Source organism: Protobothrops mucrosquamatus, unplaced genomic scaffold (genome assembly GCF_001527695.2).
Source record: "Protobothrops mucrosquamatus isolate PMUCROS unplaced genomic scaffold, P.Mucros_1.0 scaffold4586, whole genome shotgun sequence".
NCBI lineage: Eukaryota > Metazoa > Chordata > Lepidosauria > Squamata > Viperidae > Protobothrops > Protobothrops mucrosquamatus.
Window position 1 is genome coordinate 142,068 of NW_015390489.1, and position 19,884 is coordinate 161,951.

General features: G+C 44.6%; 1 protein-coding gene across 1 annotated transcript in view; it reads right to left on the reverse strand.

The window, feature by feature from the left end:
• The window catches only part of RPH3AL (rabphilin 3A like (without C2 domains)), a 33,157-nt gene extending 14,678 nt beyond the window's left edge, over nt 1–18,479 (reverse strand). The window contains exons 1-5 of the mRNA XM_029286690.1: nt 18,378–18,479; nt 17,271–17,414; nt 12,316–12,445; nt 4,112–4,198; nt 1,334–1,532 (exon numbers count right to left, since the gene is read on the reverse strand). Of these exons, the coding sequence (XP_029142523.1) occupies nt 1,334–1,532; nt 4,112–4,198; nt 12,316–12,445; nt 17,271–17,414; nt 18,378–18,454 (637 nt within the window). The 5' untranslated portion in view covers nt 18,455–18,479. The remainder of the gene's footprint in view (nt 1–1,333; nt 1,533–4,111; nt 4,199–12,315; nt 12,446–17,270; nt 17,415–18,377) is intronic.
• Nucleotides 18,480–19,884: the final 1,405 nt, after the last annotated feature.

Sequence of the window (19,884 nt, forward strand, 5' to 3'; positions counted from 1 at the left end):
TTTCTTGCAAACTCAATTGAAGGGAGACAAGCAAAGGTACAAGCCTCAATTTAGCTGACAAAAGACCCAGGGTGGCTATTTGAACTGGGAAATTGTTCCCACTTTACAGTGGGGGGGGGAATAAAAATAATAGGCCTGCACCCCCTCCTGCTATTTAAGCAGCCTGCGGGGAGGAAATCTTCTGTAGCAGGCAGCTGTTGGATGGGGAGATGAGATTATGGAGGGGGGGGAAGAGGAATTAAGCCCCCACCCCATCTAACTGCCTCTCTATCGTCTAATTTTGAGCTAAATTTAGAAGGCAGGCTGTCCCATAAAAGGGACCTCTGGCCCGGAATGTATAAAGCAGAGAATTACTTAGAAAAGAGAATAACAGGGTTGGAAGGGACCTTGGAGGTCATCTAGTCCAACCCCCTCCTCAGGCAGGAGACCCTATACCATTTCGGACAAATGGCTGTCCAGTCTCTTCTTAAAAACTTCCATTGTTGGAGCATCCACCGCTTCTGGGGGCAAGTTGTTCCACTGGTTAATTGTTCTGTCAGGAAATTTCTCCTTATTTTTAGGTTGGATCTCTCTTTAATGATCTTCCACCTGTTACAGACAGCCCTCGACTTGTGGTGAGAAAGGTCGTAAAATGGGGCAAAAGTCACTTAACAACTGTCTTGCTTAGCAACAGAAAATTTTGAACTCAACTGTGGTCGTTAATTGGAGATCTATTTCTACCTCTTGTCCGCATCCAGCTAGCCTGCTTTAAGAGGGGTGGGCTTCAGCTCCCAGAATTCCCCAGCCAGCCTGCTTTAAAATGGGTGGACTTCCACACCCAGAATTACCCAGCCAGCCTGCTTTAAGAGGGGTGGACTTCAACTCCCAGAATTCCCCAGCCAGCTGCTTTAAGAGGGGTGGACTTCAACTCCCAGAATTCCCCAGCCAGCCTGCTTTAAAATGGGTGGACTTCCACTCCCAGAATTCCCCAGTCAGCCTGCTTTAAGACGGGTGGACTTCAGCTCCCAGAATTCCCCAGCCAGCTGCTTTAAGATGGGTGGATTTCAGCTCCCAGAATTCCCCAGCCAGCCTGCTTTAAGTTGGGTGGACTTCAACTCCCAGAATTCCCCAGTGGCATGCTGTGATGAATGGACTTCAGTGCCCAAATTCTCTAACCAGCATGCTTTAAGAGGGGTGGACTTCAACTCCCAGAATTCCCCAGCCAGCATCCTGGCTGGAGAATTCTGGGACTTGAAGTTCACCCACATTAACATTGCTGAGATTGAGCCTCTTTTAATCATTCCCAATATCCCTCTTGATGCCTCCCATTGGGGGGGGGGGAGTAGAGGCTGACCTTTGCTCCTGGCCCAGGTGTAGGTGTGATCCATCCCACTGCCCCGGAGTTCCAGTGATGGGGGTGTCAGGCGAGGAGGAGGGGGCCGAAGGTGGATCTCCTTGGCTTTGCTGCCGCCAGTGCCGCCACTGTTCCCTTTTAAGGGCAGGATGCATTTCGGGAGACCTTTGTAGAACCAGGCCCCAGATCGCTTCCAGACCTGAAGAGATTGAAGAAAGAAAGAAAAAAAAAAAAGGATTTTTAGTGTTCTGAATGCTGATTTGTGTTTATTTATTTCCGATTTTATTGAGCCCTCGTTTGTGTCTTTTATTTTTAATTTAGTTACTGAATACTCTTTTGCTTTTTTTGTTTTGTTTACGAGTAGAATAGAATAGAATAGAATAGAATAGAATAGAATAGAATAGAATAGAATAGAATAGAATAGAATAGAATAACAAAGTTGGAAGGGACCTTGGAGGTCTTCTAGTCCAACCCCCTGCTCAGGAAGGAAACCCTACACCATTTCAGACAAATGGCTGTCCAGTCTCTTCTTAAAAACTTCCAGTGTTGGAGCATTCACAGCTTCTGGAGGCAGGTGGTTCCACTGGTTAATTGTTCTAACTGTCAGGAAGTTTCTCCTTAGTTCTAGGTTGCTTCTCTCCTTGATCAGCTTCCATCCGTTGCTTCTTGTCCTGCCTTCAGGCGCTTTGGAGAAGAGCTTGACTCCCTCTTCTTTGGGGCAGCCCCTGAGATATTGGAAGACTTGCTATCATGTCCCCCCTCGTCCTTCTCTTTGTTAAACTAGACAGACCCAATTCCAGCAGCCGTTCCTTGTATGTTTTAACCTCCAGTCCCCTGATCATCTTTGTTGCTCTTCTCTGTACTCTTTCTAGAGTCTCAGCATCTTTTTTATATCGTGGTGACCAAAACTGGATGCAGTATTCCAAGTGTGGCCTTACCAAGGCCTTATAAAGTGGTATTAATACTTCACGTCATCTTGATTCTATCCCTCTATTAATGCAGCCTAGCACTGTGTTGGCTTTTTTGGCAGTTGCAGCACACGGCTGGCTTCTACTTAAGGGATTGTCCACTAGGACTCCGAGATCCCTCTCTCAGTTGCTACTATTGAGCAACTATACTATACCTGTACATTTGGTTTTTCTTGCCTAAATGTAGAACCTTACTTTTTTCACCACTGAATTTCATTTTAATAATAATAATAAAGTTGGAAGGGACCTTGGAGGTCATCGAGTCCAACCCCCTGCTCAGGCAGGAACCCTACACCATTTCAGACAAATGGCTGTCCAGTCTCTTCTTAAAAACTTCCAGTGTTGGAGCATTCACCGCTTCTGGAGGCAGGTTGTTCCACTGGTTAATTGTTCTGACTGTCAAGAAGTTTCTCCTTAGTTCTAGGTTGATTCTCTCCTTGATCAGTTTCCATCCGTTGCTTCTTGTCCTGCCTTCAGGCGCCATGGAGAACAGCTTGACTCCCTCTTCTTTGGGGCAGCCCCTGAGATATTGGAACACTGCTATATTTTGTTAGATAGCGCCCAGTGTTCAAGTCTGTCCAGATCCTCCTGTATTTTAAGCCTGTCTTCTGGAGTGTTGGCTATTCCTGCCACTTATTAAATGGGGCAAAACTCACTTAATTAGCCACAGAAATTTTGGGCTCAATTTTCGTCATAAGTCGGGGTCTAGCTGTAAATGCATTCTACCGAAAGCCAAGGAGAACTTTTTTGGACATTCAGCTTAAAACTAAAGCCAAGAGAAAAATAATTTCAGTTAAAAGAGGGTCAAAACCTCGCAGCTGATAAGATGACACGAAAGCCAGTTGCCAAACTCACTGCGGCCACATTTTTCAAGAACGCAGATTTTAATATAGAGATTGGGGACAAAGGGAACTTATTAAAACATATTTAATCTATACAGCTTCGCACAAAAGGACGAGCAATTTTCACAGAAAGAACAGGGAAAATTTGAAACTCAATTTAATTTCTACCCTCCAGCAAAAGCTAATCAAAAACTCAACGAGACACTCGGAGAGCACACTTTAAACACAAACGCACTCGCGCACGCACCCCCCCACACACCACAAAATACTTTAGACCTATGGAAACTGTGCCAGATAAATTATTTTCCCCTTCGAGAAATTTATTTCCGGGGGAAAAAATGTGAGTTGTTGCTCACCAGATTAGAACAGACTGAATTCCTGCCTCAAGATATTTATCCTTTAAAATTGGACAAGAAAAGACAGCAAGGAGAAATGAACGTGTAGTTGATATCATGGTAGGAAACAACTAATATATATATATATATATTGATTATCCAATCCTCAAAGGATTCCAGATCAGTGTATGTCACACTTTTGGTTCATCTGTTGTCATCTAAAGCAGAGGCCTCCAAACTTGGCCATTTTAAAAGTTGTGGACTTCCAGTCCCAGAATTCCCCAGCCAGCCTGCTTTAAGATGGGTGGACTTCAGCTCCCAGAATTCCCCAGCCAGCATGCTTTAAGAGGGGTGGACTTCCACTCCCATAATTCCTCAGTCAGCATGCTTTAATATGGGTGGCCTTCCACTCCCAGAATTCCCCAGCCAGCATGCTTTAAGATGGGTGGACTTCAACTCCCAGAATTCCCCAGCCAGCTATGTTGGCCAGGGAATTCTGGGAGTTGAAGTTGGCACATGTTAAAAGGGCCAAGCTTAAGAAATTGATCCAAATAATCTCGCCTGACAAACAGCAAGTGCAGATATCAACCACCGCAACCACAATTGTGGAATTGTGGTCCCATCAGAACTCACCTCTCTCTGCTCGCTGCAGATCTTACAGAACCAAACGGTCCGTTTGTGGGGACCCGGCGTTTCTATGCCACACTTTGTGCAAACTTTCTGGGGAGACAGAGAGAAAAATCAATCAATCCAAAAGCTGGTGACCCCACTGGGTAAGTTTGGGTGGGTGGGTCGGGACGTGAGGGAGAAAAGCAACCATCTCTAAATCAGGGGTCTTCAAACAAGTCATAAAAGGGCCAAGTTTGAAGACCCCTGGTCTGGATCCAAGCCCGCAGTTTCATCAAAATGGCCGACTGAGGAATTCTGGGAGTTGAAGTCCACCAGTCATCAAAGGGCCGAGTTTGAAGACCCCTGCTCTAAATTGTGGGACAGGTCTTGCCTCTTGAAAAGGACGACGTTGAATCCTATAAATATTAGTTGCAAAAACAGATTTCCCCCAAATTTTCAGGGAGTCCTCGACTTATGACAATCAAGCCCTCAATTTCTGTCGGTAAGCAAGGTGGTTGCTAAGTGACTTTTGCCCCATTTTACAACCCTTCTTGACACCGGTTGTTAAGTGAAGCACTGCACTTGTTAAGTGAATCGTGTGGTCCTTAAAAGTGAATCTGGCTTCCCCAATTGACTTTGCTTGGCTGGGAATGTCGCAAAAGGGGAATTTCTTGATCGGTTACCAAATGCTCAAGTTTTGATCATGTGACCATAAGGGGGCTGCAATGGTCGTTAAGTCTGAAACGCAATCACAAGTCATTTTTTTACAGTGCTGCTGTAATTTTGAATGGACACTAAACTTAAAAATTGCCTTGGTTAACAACGGAGATTTCAGTTGTAATCGTAAGTTGAGGACGACTTTCTTAATTTAGGATCTGAAGCCTCCTTCTAACTATTGGAACTTCGACCCCAAAGCCTTTTCCCACAATGCACCTGAGGTAGCAGCCTCTCTCGAGGGCATTGTGGGAGGTTCCAATATAGCAGCATGATCTCCAGGTAGTCCTGACTTATGACCAGGCTCTTGGTGACTATTTGAAGTTACCCTGTGGTAAGATGGCTGGCAGAAAGAAAGAAAGAAAGAAAGAAAGAAAGAAAGAAAGAAAGAAAGAAAGAAAGAAAGAAAGAAAGAAAGAAAGAAAGAAAGAAAGAAAGAAAGAAAGAAAGAAAGAAAGAAAGAAAGAGATAGAGAGGTGGAAAGAAGGAAAATAGATAAAGAAACGAAGGAAGGAAGGAAGAAAAAAGGAAGGAAGGAAGGAAGGAAGGAAGGAAGGAAGGAAGGAAGGAAGGAAGAAAGAAAGAAAGAAAGAAAGAAAGAAAGAAAGAAAGAAAGAAAGAAAGAAAGAAAGAAAGAAAGAAAGAAAGGTGGAAGAAAGGAAAATAGATAGATCGAGAAAGAAAAAAGAAAGAAAGACAGAAAGAGAGAGAGAAAGGTGGAAAGAAGGAATATAGATAGGTAGAGAAAGAAAGAAAGAAAAACAGACAGACACAGAAAGAAAGAAAGAAAGAAAGAAAAAAGAAAGAAAGAAAGAAAGAAAGAAAGAAAGAAAGAAAGAAAGAGAGAGAGAAAGAGAGAGAGAAAGGTGGAAGAAAGGAAAATAGATAGGTCGAGAAAGAAAGAAAAAAGAAAGAAAGAAAGAGAGAGAGAAAGGTGGAAAGAAGGAATATAGATAGGTAGAGAAAGAAAGACAGATAGACAGACACAGAAAGAAAGAAAGAAAGAAAGAAAGAGAAAGAAAGAAAAGGAAAGAAAGGAAGAAAGGAAGAAAGAAAAAGAAAGAAAGAAAGAAAGAAAGAAAGAAAGAAAGAAAGAAAGAAGGAAAGAAAGAGAAGGAAAATAGATAGGTCGAGAAAGAAAGAAAAAAGAAAGAATGCATGAAAGAAAGAGAGACAGAAAGTGGAAAGAAGGAAAACAGATAGGTAGAGAAAGAAAGAAAGAAAGAAAGAGAGAGAAAGGTGGAAAGAAGGAAAATAGGTAGAGAAAGGAAGGAAGGAAGGAAGGAAGGAAGGAAGGAAAATAGATAGGTCAAGAAAGAAAGAAAAAAGAAAATGCATGAAAGAAAGAAAGAGAGACAGAGAGAAAGTGGAAAGAAGGAAAATAGATAGGTAGAGAAAGAAAGAAAGAAAGAAAGAAAGAAAGAAAGAAAGAAAGAACATTTATTTACAACCTGGATTTGAAATTCTGATACCACCCAATCACATGACTGCATTTGGAGTGATGAGCAATTGGTCCATACATACGGTTGTTTGTTAGCATCCTGCGGTCACATAATCATGATTTACAACATGTTTGCCCCAAACCGATATTTACTTTCGGTTTCTGGCAATGAACGCCCATTATGGACAAGAGATTCATTTAACGACCGCCGTGCTTGCTTTGCAACCGCGCAGCATTCGCTTAAAAACTACTGCAAAAAAACCCAAAAAATACCCCGGCATAAAATCTGGGACAGTTGCGCAATGACCCACTTAACGACCAGGCTCAATGATGGTCGTAAGTGGAGGACCGCCAGTATTTAAACCCAGACCTGGATGAATACTGTAGGATCACCCATAATCGGGGTCCTTCTGCTTATGCCCAGAAGGAACCGCAAAGGCAATATTAGCCTTTTATGAGTTCGTCTGATTTCGGGATCAGTCAGCAAAAGCCGAGACAGCCGGTGTTTTTTCCAGCCATCTGGACAATCCGAACGGGCCCGCAGGGCAAAGAAGCACAGGAAGATTTGAAAAGGGCTGTGAGGCCGAACCGAAGGAATAAAATCAAATGGAGCACTCAATAAAAGAGGGGAAAAAACAAAAATCAATCCACAGCAAGATGGATTATTAACCATTTCCCTGCAAGCCGCCTGTAAATTAATGCTGCCAGCCATATCCACAGCAGGCACAGATGGAATAGGATGCCGATCAGGAACGGGGGGGGGGGGGTTGAAAAGAGTCAACCGGGGGGGGGGATTGTCTAATCCCCAAAAAGGTTCTACATTTAGGCAAGAAAAACCAAATGGACAGCTACAGTATAGGTCAGGGGTAGGCAACCTTGGCTCTTTTATGACTTGTGGACTTCAACTCCCAGAATTCCTGAGCCAGCCATGCTGAGGGGAAAGGGAGAGGTTTCCATGCTGAGCCATGCCGGCTCAGGAATTCTGGGAGTTGAAGTCCACGAGTCATAAAGCAGCTAAGGCCTAGGGCGGTGGTACCTGGCTCAATAGTAGCAACTGTGAGAGGGACCTCGGAGTCCTAGTGGACAATCCCTTAAATAGGAGTCAGCCGTGTGCTGCAGTTGCCAAAAAGGCCAACACAGTGCTAGGCTGCATTAACAGAGGGAGAGAATCAAGATCACGTGAAGTGTTAATACCACTTTACAAGGCCTTGGTAAGGCCACACTTGGAATACTGCATCCAGTTTTGGTCACCACGATGTAAAAAAGATGTTGAGACTCTAGAAAGAGTGCAGAGAAGAGCAACAAAGATGATTAGAGGACTGGAGGCTAAAACATATAAGGAACAGTTGCAGGAATTGGGTATGTCTAGTCGAATGAAGAGAAGGACGAGGAGGGACACGATAGCAGTCTTCCAGTATCTCAGGGGTTGCCCCAAAGAAGAGGGAGTCAAGCTATTCTCCAAAGCACCCGAAGGCAGGTCAAGAAGCAACGGATGGAAACTCATCAAGGAGAGAAGAAACCTGAAACTAAGGATAAATTTCCTGACAGTGAGAACAATTAACCAGTGGAACAGCTTGCCACCAGAAGTTGTGAACGCTCCAACACTGGAAGAGATTGGATAGCCATTTGTTCAGAATGGTATATATGGTCTCCTGCCTGAGCAGGGGGTTGGACTAGAAGACCTCCAAGGTCCCTTCCAACTCTGCTATGAAAACTTGCCCTCTGCCCCAAAGGTCAGGAGCTGCGTGACTACTTCTCCAAAATACAAGCTTCCCCTAGCCAGGTTGGTTTCTTGTGCATTGTGCCAAGCTGGGCAACATGGTTGCAGGGGTCCCCTGCTCTGGGGGCTTGTATGAGGCTGGGGGCCACATTCACAGGAACCTTTCCGGGTTCTCCAATAGGTTCTCCTCCCTCACTGGATTCCCCGGCAGAGAGATAAAACAAAATACAGGCAAATCCTCAAATTACAACTATAATTGAGCCCCGAATTTATGCGGCTAAGTGAGAAATTTATTAAGTGAATTTTGCCTCACTTTACGACTTTTCTCGCCGCAGTTGTTAAGTGAATCGCTGCAGTTGTTAAAGTAGTAACACGGTTGTTAAGTGAATTCTGGCTTTCCCCATTGACTTTGCTCGGCGTAAGGTCACAAAATGGGATCACGTGACCTCCCGGGACACTGCAACCGTCATAAGTACATGCCAGTTGCCAAGCCTCTGAATTTTGAGCACGTGACCACGGGGACGGTCAGATTCATTTAACGACCATGTTACCCACTTAACGAGCACACCGATTCACTTCACAACTGCGCTGCAACAGTTACAAGTGTGAAACACGACCATACGCTCCCTTTTTTTTAGTGCCACTGTAACTTTGAACAGTCATTAAATGAACCATTGTAAGTCAAGACTATCTATAGATAGTCCTCGATTTACGATGACAGCTGAGACCAGAATTTCCCATGGCTAAGCAAAGAGGCAGTTAGGAGAGTTACGGCCAATGTTATCACACGGCTGTTAAGGGAGTCACTGCAGTCGTTAAGCGAATCACAGGGTTGTTAATTGAATCCACTCCCCCCACTGACTTTGCTTGTCGGAAGCCAGCGGGGAAAGTCCCAAATGGGGATCGCGTGATCCCCGGGATGCTGCAACCGTCATAAATACATGCTGGTTGACCAGCGCCTGAATTTTGATCACGTGACCACGGGGAATGTTGCGACGGTCATAAGTGCGAGGACTCGTTGTGACCATTCTTTTCCAGTGCCATTTGCGCAAAGTTGTACGGCGGCTAAATGAAATGGCTTTCCGTGAAAGCAAATTCACTGAGCTTACTCCAAAGTGCATCCGAAGGAGGTGGAAAAGAAGGTGATGGGATGTGTAGGATAGTTGGAAAGGAGGAAGGAGGGGAGGAAGGAAGAGGGAAGGTAGGAAGGTTGAAGGAGTGAGGGGGGATGCGGGGGGGGGAATATATTGACTAGGTTTTCTTTTTGTTTTTTAATGAAATGCACCACATTTGTATTTGTTTATATGTTTATTTGAAAATTAATAAAAAATTGCAAAACCAAAATTACTCAGCAATTTTGCCCTCTTATTCGGAACCCAGTTCCGGTTTTCTAATGTTACTCATCTCTGTAAAAAAAATAGGATCATGCTAAATTGCATTTGGATATCGAGTCCTCCCTCTGGTGGAGCTTATAAAATTTGCAAATCCAGGAACGTGCTTTTTCCTTTGTCGTTACTTAAAAAAAAAAAACACACACACACAACATGCTACACTATTTAAAAAACAACAACCTTGCAATGTCACCCGGGAAACAACAGGACAAGAAAGGCCTGGGAGACGGAAGAGGGAGGGAGGGAGGGAGGGAGAGGGAGGGAGGGAGAGAGAGAGAGAGAATAGATGGGTGGGTGGATGGATGGATGGATGAATGAATGAATAAATAAATTTTGCAGAGATTATTGACAGTTAATTAAAACAATTTAAAAATAAAATAAAACAAAACAGAAAGCCTTGGGGGAATCTTCCAAAATGCTAATTTTAACATTTCAAAGGGAGGACCAAGAATAATTGGGAGCCTTTTTTTTAATCTATAGCCTAATTAACTGCAGGATATCTGCTTCTATTCATGTCAGCTGTGTGAGAAGGTGGGAGGGGCAGAGCAGGAAGAGGCCTAGGAGAATGGCCAGACCACCCACTCATCCCCAGCCACCTGTTGGACTACAAATCCCATCACTCCAAAACGGCAGGTCATCCTCAATTTACAACCTTTCGCTGACTGACTTTTCAAAGTTATAACGGCCCTGGAAACAAGAGGCTTAACGACCGTTTTTCACGCTTGGCCTTGTGATGGCGACACGATCAAAATTCGGGCACTTGGCAACTGGCTCGTATTTATGACGGTTGCGGTGTTCCGGGGTCATGGGATCATCTTCTGGCAAGCAAAAGTCAGTGGGGGAGCCGGATTCACTTAACAACCGTGTGACTCACTTAACAGCCGTGGCAGGAAAGGTTGTAAAATGTGGCAAAACTCACTTAAACAACTGTCTCACTTAGCAGCAGAAATTTTGGGCTTGAGTGTGGTTGCAGAAGCTGACTCTCCCTTCTCTCCCCCCCTACCCTTTACAACAGGGGTCTTCAAACTTGGCCCTTGTATGACTTGTGGACTTCAACTCCCAGAATTCCTGAGCCAGCATGGGGTAACTATGGCCCTTTTATGACTTGTGGACTTCAACTCCCAGAATTCCTGAGCCAGCATGGGGTAACTATGGCCCTTTTATGACTTGGGGACTTCCAACTCCCAGAATTCCTGAGCCAGCATGGGGGAACTATGGCCCTTTTATGACTTGTGGACTTCAACTCCCAGAATTCCTGAGCCAGCATGGGGGAACTATGGCCCCTTCATGACTTGTGGACTTCAACTCCCAGAATTCCTCAGCCAGCATGGGGGAACTATGGCCCCTTCATGACTTGTGGACTTCAACTCCCAGAATTCCTCAGCCAGCATGGGGTAACTATGGCCCTTTTATGACTTGGGGACTTCAACTCCCAGAATTCCTCAGCCAGCATGGGGGAACTATGGCCCCCTCATGACTTGTGGACTTCAACTCCCAGAATTCCTCAGCCAGGCTGCAGCTGCCAAAAAGGCCACCGCAGTGCTGGGCTACATTAACAGAGGGAGAGAATCAAAATTACAGGAAGTGTTAATGCCACTTTACAACACCTCGGTAAGGTCACACTTGGAATACAGCATCCAGTTTTGGTCACCACGATGTAAAAAAGATGTTGAGACTCTAGAACAGTGATGGCGAACCTTTTACAGACCGAGTGTCCAACCTGCAACCCAAAATCCACTTATTTATCGCAAAGTGCCAGGGCGAGGCAGGGAGGCGCCTCTGAGTGCCGCCTCTGGCACGCAAAACCCAGGGGCGCAAAAATGGGCCACTGTGCTGCAAGGCACAAAAATGGCCGCCGCCGCACCATGGGGTGCAGATACAAAGGGCTGCACCATGCAAGAATGGGGCAGGGCTAGTTAGTATCATGCCTCGAGCTTGCTAGTCGGCCGCTTCACCTCCTTTGTGCTGGGCGGGGCTCCTGCCTGATGGACCTGCTGCTGGTGGCGGTGGTGCGTGTGCCAACAGAGAGGGCTCTGAGTGCCATGTAGGTATGCCACCACTGCTCTAGAAAGAGTACTGAGAAAAGCAACAAAGATGATTAGGGGACTGGAGGCTAAAACATATAAGGAACGGTTGCTGGAATTGGGTATGTCCAGTTTAATGCAGAGAAGGACGAGGGGGGACATGATAGCAGTCTTCCAGTATCTCAGGGGCTGCCCCAAAGAAGAGGCAGTCAAGCTATTCTCCAAAGCACCTGAACGCAGGACAAGAAGCAACGGATGGAAACTAACCAAGGAGAGAAGCAACCTAGAACTAAGGAGAAATTTCCTGATAGTGAGAACAATTAACCAGTGGAACAACCTGCTTCCAGAAGCTGTGAATGCTCCAACACTGGAAGTTTTTAAGAAGAAACTGGACAGCCATTTGTCTGAAATGGCATAGGGCTTCCTGCCTGAGCAAGGGGTTGGACTATGATCTCCAAGGTCCCTTCCAACTTTTATATTATTATTATTATTATTATTATTATTATTATTATTATTATTATTATTATTATTATTATTATTATTATTATTATTATTATTATTATTATTATTATTATTATTATCTTTTATTCATTAAACATGAACCTCAGTCAAATGAACATTCAAATTGGCTGGTGCTGATAATAATAATAATAATAACAACAACAACAACAACAATAATAATAATAATAAAGTTGGAAGGGACCTTGAAGGTCATCTAGTCCAACCCCCTGCTCAGGCAGGAAACCTTATACCATTTCGGACAAATGGCTGTCCATTTGATGATTGACACGGGTTGCTTATTATTATTGTTGTTATTATTCCAAAAGCATGTTTCAAAATTTTCCTGAGCCAGGAACAAGTTTCTAAAGAACAACTCAAAGGCCCAGCTTTCCTCGGACACACCAGAAGCCCTGGGGGAAAAAAAAAACTTGGCTTACCTTTTTGCAGTCTTGGCAAAACACGGCCGCGCTCCCCAGAAACCCCAGACCTTCCCCGCAGAGCAGGCACTGAGTCGACCCGTTCCCCAGGACGTTTTTCTGCATGTTCTCCAGCCGTTCCACAAGGCGCCTGCAAGACAGAGACTCCGTCAGAACAGGCGCCGCTCCGTGGGCTCCAAACATGGTGTGCAAATCGAACAGAAGGATCTAGGACACAGGTGTCAAACTTGTTGCGTCACGTGACGTGTCATATCGTGACTTTTTTCGCATTGCCGGGGCTGGGGTGGATGCGGCCTCTGCATGATGCAACTGGCCCGCAGGTTGGCAGTTTGACACCCCTGATCTAGGACAACTCGCCACAGCCAACTGCGAGAGGGATCTCAGAGTCCTAGTGGACAATCCCTTAAATAGGAGCCAGCAGTGTGCTGCAGCTGCCACAGTGCTAGGCTGCATTAACAGAGGGATAGAATCAAGATCACGTGAAGTGTTAATACCACTTTACAATGCCTTGGTAAGGCCACACTTGGAATACTGCATCCAGTTTTGGTCACCACGATGTAAAAAAGATGTTGAGACTTTAGAAAGAGTACAGAGAAGAGCAACAAAGATGATTAGGGACTGGAGGCTAAAACATATAAGGAACGGTTGCTGGAATTGGGTATGTCTAATGAAGAGAAGGACGAGGGGGGACATGATAGCAGTATTCCAATATCTCAGGGGTTGCCATAAAGAAGAGGGAGTCAAGCTATTCTCCAAAGCGCCTGAAGGCAGGACAAGAAGCAACAGATGGAAACTCATCAAGGAGAGAAGCAACCTGGAATTAAGGAGGAATTTCCTGACAGTGATAACAATTAACCTGCCTCCAGAAGTTGTGGGTGCTCCAACACTGGAGGTTTTTAAGAAGAGAATCGTTTTAAGAACCGTTGTCTGAAATAGTATAGGATTTCCTGCCTGAGCAGGGGGTTGGACTAGAAGATCTCCAAGGTACCTTCCAACTACTATTCTACTCTATAATATTCTATAATGTTCTTTAGAATCTATAATATTTTCTATTCTATTCTGTTCTGTTCTATTCTATTCTGTAATTCAATTCAATTCTATTCTATTCTATTCTATTCTATTCTATTCTATTCTGTAATTCTATTCTATTCTGTTCTATTCTATTCTGTAATTCTATTCTGTAATTCTATTCTATTCTAATTTATCAATTTTCATGAAAACATAGTCAACAAAAATAAAAAGAACTAAGTGAATCCCACGGCGAATTCTCTCATTCAGAAGCCCCCAAATTTCTTCGGCCTTTCTGCTGAGATTCTAAGGGATGAATCTCATTCAGTAAGGCATGCAAGATACAGGGAGTCCTCGACTTACGACCACAACGGAGCCCCAACTTTTTGTTGCTAAGCAAGACGGCTGTTAAATGAATTTTGCCCCATTTTTTTTTTACCTTCCTTGCCACAGCTGTAAAAGGACTCCCTGCCGTCGTTCAGTTGGGAATACGGTTGTTAAGTGAATCTGCCTTTCCCCCACTGGCTTTGCCCGCCAGAAGGTCGCAAAAGCCGATCGTATTTTAACGACTTTTCTTGCCGCAGTCGTTAAATGAATCGCTGCAGCTGTTAAGTTAGTGACATGGTTGTTAAGTGAATTCTGGCTTTCCCCGTTGACTTTGCTCGGCATAAGGTCACAAAATGGGATCGCATGACCTCCCAGGACACTGCAACCGTCATAAGTACATGCCAGTTGCCAAGCATCTGAATTTCGGTCATGTGACCACAAGGATGGTGCAACGGTCGTATGTGTGAAAACGGTCCTAAGTCCTTTTTTCCGTGCTGTTGTAATTTTGAATGGTTACCAAACGAACGTAAACCGAGGAGTACCCGATGTGTTTTTTTCCTTTTCTTTGACAATGCATATCTTTTTAAATCCTCATTATATTTTAAAAGAAAGTTATAGAACTTCGAAAGAAAACAGCCCATCCTAACCCAGGCACGATTAAGGCTGCAGATAAACAAGCTACCGTATCTTCATCTCCAGTTCTCACCATCGGGACGTGTGAATTGGACGGGAACTTTAAGCACCATCGGTAAACTGCGAATGTGCTAGACTTGGCGGCTTATTTCCTGCAAACCAGGGCTAATCTTTGCTACTTTCCTCAAATCCCTCTTGCCCGATTTAATGCCACCGACCTTGAAAGTTAAAAGGTTTCCAAATCCTTTAGCAGGCAGATAAAAGAGATAAATAGCTTTCATCCAAACACCCAGACAATGACAAAAGGAATGAGTTACTGGATTTTATTTTATTTTTTAAAAAATCTATTTTTTTTAAAAAAATCCAGTTAGGAACCGGTTGCAATGGAGTCGGCCCACCAGGAAATTCAGTCACTTTATCCTCGCCCAAAATACAGTTTTTCAGGGACTTAGAAAGTAGAAAAGAATATAGGCTCCTCGCGGTAGTGACATCAATGGCTAAAGATTTTTCAGCAGTAAATCTTAGGTGTTTTTTAACTTTAAGATTGTAATTCATTTGAGAACTGTCATCCAGGCTGCAATTTTTTTTTTTAAAAAAAAGGTTCAAAGAATACAGAGCATTAACCCCGCTGAGGGCTGCAGGATTATTATCTCAATTATTTCCAGAAGGTGGAAAACCGGCTACAAAATTCAGCTTGGCCATTTATCTTTCAACCAGAACAAGCCTGTGACCTCACCTGACAAGACAAACACTGGGCGCTATCTAACAAAATGAAATTTTCAATGGTGAAAAAAGTAAGGTTCTACATTTAGGCAAAAAAAACCCCAAATGTACAGGTATAGTAGGTGGTACCTTGCTCAATAGTAGCAACTGTGAGAGGGACCTCGGAGTCCTAGTGGACAATCCCTTAAACATGAGCCAGCCGTGTGCTGCAGCTGCCAAAAAAGCCAACACAGAGCTGGGCTGCATTAACAGAGGGAGAGAATCAAGATCACGTGAAGTATTAATACCACTTTACAAGGCCTTGGTAAAGCCACACTTGGAATACTGCATCCAGTTTTGGTCACCACGATGTAAAAAAGATGTTGAGACTCTAGAAAGAGTGCAGAGAAGAGCAACAAAGATGATTAGGGGACTGGAGGCTAAAACATATAAGGAACGGTTGCTGGAATTGGGTCTGTCTAGTTTAATAAAGAGAAGGACGAGTGGGGACAGGATAGCAGTCTTCCAATATCTCAGGGGCTGCCCCAAAGAAGAGGGAGTCAAGCTCTTCTCCAAAGCGCCTGAAGGCGGGACAAGAAGCAACGGATGGAAACTAACCAAAGAGAGAAGCAACGTAGAACTAAGGAGAAATTTCCTGACAGTGAGGACTATTAACCAGTGGAATGACTTGCCTCCAGAAGTTGTGAATGCTCCAAGACTGGGAGTGGAGGCTTTGTGGTCACTAAATGAACTGTTTAAGTCGAGGACTACCTGTGTTTGTCTAGATAACACAATAAAAGGCTTATAAAACTTATGAATGGAGTATGAAGGTTTTGCAGAGGCTCTAACATTAGCAGCAGGAAGGATGCTTGCCTTCGGAAAAAATACCTGAATTAAAATTTTTATTTTTTTTTAAAAAAAAGGGGGTGGGGTGGGTTAGGGAGGGACACTCAGGATAACAAATAAAAAAAGACTTTTTCTGTGGAAGATTTCTAGGTTTCCAAGACCTCGACAGGGCAGGGAGAGGTTGAGAAAATAATCTCAGGTGTGCATGTCATCATTGCAGAAAGGACACAATTGTATATTATTATATCATTGACACAGTAATGCCACAGTGAAAAGAGGCCTTTGGGACTTATATATGGGACCTGGGATTGCAAAACACAAAATTGATGTGTCTCAGTAGATGAACTGCTCACTAAACCTGGGTTTGGGCATTATCTGAAGCGACATATATCTGGAGTTTATTGGATGGAGTTTACAGGTCATGCAATCGATTAAGGCAAAAGCAGACAAATTATACTCGCGGTCTAAGCCACTGTTTCTCAACATTGATAACTTTAAGAAGGGTGGATTTCAGCTCCCAGAATTCCCCAGGCACCATGCTTCAAGAGGGGTGGGCTTCCACTCCCAGAATACCCCATCCAGCATGTTTTAAGAGGGGTGGGCTTCAACTCCCAGAATTCCACAGCCACCATGCTTTAAGAGGGGTGGACTTCATCTCCCAGAATTCCCCAGGCACCATGCTTCAAGAGGGGTGGGCTTCCACTCCCAGAATACCCCATCCAGCATGTTTTAAGAGGGGTGGGCTTCAACTCCCAGAATTCCCCAGCCACCATGCTTTAAGAGGGGTGGGCTTCAACTCCCAGAATTCCCCAGCCACCATGCTTTAAGAGGGGTGGGCTTCCACCCCCCCCCCAGAATTCCCCAGCCACCATGCTTTAAGAGGGGTGGACTTCCACTCCCAGAATTTCCAGCAAGTTTTAAGAGGGGTGGATTTCAATTCCCGAAATTCCCCAGCCAGCTAATAATGCCAAAGACTTTAAGCTTAAATCCATATATTTTAAATTTACTAAGGTTGAGAAATAATGATGTAGTCACTAGACAGACAGACAGACAGATAGATACAGAGAGAGAGAGAGAGAGACAAGAGTGGATGGATGGATGGATGGATAGATGGATGGATAGATGGATGGATGGATGGATGGATGGATGGATGGATGGATGGATGGATGGATGGATGGATGGATGGATGGAGAGAGACAGACAACAGATAAATAGATATGGATGGGTGGGTAGATAGACAGGCGGACGGAGAGAAAGAGACAGACAGACAGGGAAAGAGGCAGAGATAGAGGAAGAGTGAAAGAAACAGAGGCAGACAGATTGATATGGAAAGAGGCAGAGAGAGGGAGGGAGGGAGGGAAAGAAATAGACAGAAAGATAGCTAAAGAGGCAGAGACAGAGGGAGAGGGAGAAAGAGAGGCAGGCAGACAGACAGATACCCAATTCTCTGCTGCTCGATTATGTCCAGCTTCTCAGCTCTTCGGATGACCGCCAGAATGACCTCCATTTCCTTCGAATCCAGCGCCTGCATCTTCCTCTGACGGTCCGTCTGGAAAGTGTGCACCGACCAGCCACTGTGAAGCCTGCAAAGGAAACAAGGCAGTTTTGAATTTTGTTTTTCAGCCAATTGGGGTTTTCTGTTCCTTTAAACGCAGCATTTGCATATCTAAAGGCGGATTGGCTCAAATTTTAGTTTTAATGAACGTTTTTAGGGGTTTTAAGAAGAGACGGGACATCCATTTGTCCAGAAGGTCATAGGGTCTCCTGCTTGAGAGGGGGTTGGACTAGAAGACCTCTAAGGTCCCTTCCAAGCTCTGTGCTTCTGATAAAACCACCTCACGGTCACATGATCAAAATTCAATCACTGGGCAACTGGCATGTACTTACAACGGTTGCAGTGTCCCGGGGTCACGTGATCTCCTTTTGCGACCTTATCACAAGCATAGCCAATGGGGAAGCCAGATTCACTTAATGACGGAGGCGAGAAAGGTTGTAAAACGGGGCAAAACTCACTTAACAAGCTCGCTTAGCAGCGGAAATTTTGGGCTCAAATTGTCGTAAGTCGAGGGCTATGTATAGATACTCTCCAAGACCGATGCCCACCTTACAGTGTACAGTTCTACAAGCCAGGTTGAGGATGTTCCCCTGAATGTGAAATGATTCTGCTTATCAACATTAAAGGATTAAAGCAGGGGTCTTCAAACTTGGCAACTTTAAGACTTGTGAACTTCAACTCCCAGAATTCCTCAGCCAGCCAGTCAGCCAGCTTGTGGATTTCAACTCCCAGAATTCCTCAGCCAGCCAGTCAGCCAGCTTGTGGGACCAACTCCCAGAATTCCTCAGCCAGCCAGTCAGCCAGCTTGTGGACTTCAACTCCCAGAATTCCTCAGCCAGCCAGTCAGCCAGCTTGTGGACTTCAACTCCCAGAATTCCTCAGCCAGCCAGGGCTGGCTGAGGAATTCTGGGAGTTGAAGTCCACAAGTCATAAAGTTGCCAAGTTTGAAGACCACTGGATTAAAGGACGGAAAAATGACGGATCCACCTACTTGGCGCGGAGAGCCAGGTGCCGGTCGTTGGGACACACCCACTGGTCATTGCCACTGCCAAAAATGGTTTCCGCCATGGATTGGTCAGCCCTGGGGCCTACACCAGGCAGGGTCAAACCTGCAGAGACAGAGAGAGAGAGAGATTATTTTGGAGAAAAAGTTGATTTTTCCAAATTTTTACAAACCAAGTTTTACACAGAAGGGCAGGAAGTCCTCGACTTATGACCGTAATTGGGTCCAAAATTTCCATCGCTCAGTGAGACACTTGTTAAGGGAGTTTTGGCCCGTTTTACGACCTTTCTTGCTATAGTTGCTAAGTGAATCACTGCAGTTGTTAAGTTAATTATACGGTTGTTAAGTGGATATGGGTTCCTCCATTGACTTTGGTCACAAAAGGTGATCATGTGGACCCGGGACACTGCGACCGTCACAAAAGGGGATCATATGACCCCGGGACATTGTGATCATCATAAATGCGAATCCTTTGCCTTGGTCACAAAAGGGGATCACATGACCACGGGACACTGCGATCGTCATAAATACGAGTCATTTGCCTGGGTCACAAAAGGGGATCACATGCAACCGTCATAAATGCGAGTCATTTGCCTTGGTCACAAAAGGGGATCACATGACCCCGAGACACTACGACTGTCATAAATACGAGTCAGTTGCCTGGGTCACAAAAGGGGATCACATGCAATCGTCATAAATGCAAGTCATTTGCCTTGGTCACAAAATGGGATCACATGACCCCAGGACACTGCAACCGTCATAAATGCGAGTCATTTGCCTTGGTCACAAAAGGGGATCACATGACCCCGGGACACTGAGACCGTCATATATACAAGTCAGTTGCCAAGCGGCTGAATTTTGATCACGTGACCACAGGGATGCTGCAACGGTCGTAAGTTTGAAAAACCATCATCAATCAATTTTTTTAGTGACATAAGTTCGAACGGTCAGTAAACGAATGCTCGTAAGTCGAGGACTGCCTGTGTTGTTACCAGAAAGGCAACGTGCATGTATGTTTGTTTGTTCAGGTTCTGACTTTCTCAGTATGTTTTTCCTGCAGTGTAGAAAAATATATTCTCACATAATCTTTCTTTAAAAAAAAAACAAAAAACACTGTTTAAAGTTTTCCTGTCATCCAGGAAAGGTCAAGGCCTCACCCGAGCACTATCGAAAATACAAATAGTTTGTCTTTGGCCTCTTTTGCAGACAGGAAAAAGCATATTTCTCCAGTCTCTTATGTTCCCAGGGCGAAAAAGGCTCCATGAATCAGCCACTGATTCCCAGCACCAAATGTGCAGCCCTCCATCACGCAAGACGAAGACTGGAGGGTTGTGGTACTTACAACATGCCAGAATTTAAAGCAGGGTTTCTCAGATTTGGCAACTTTAAGATGGGTGGACGTCCATGCCCAGAATTGCCCAGTTAGCATGCTTTAAAGTGGTGGATTTCCACTCCCAGAATTCCTCAGTCGGCATGCTTTAAGATGGGTGGGCTT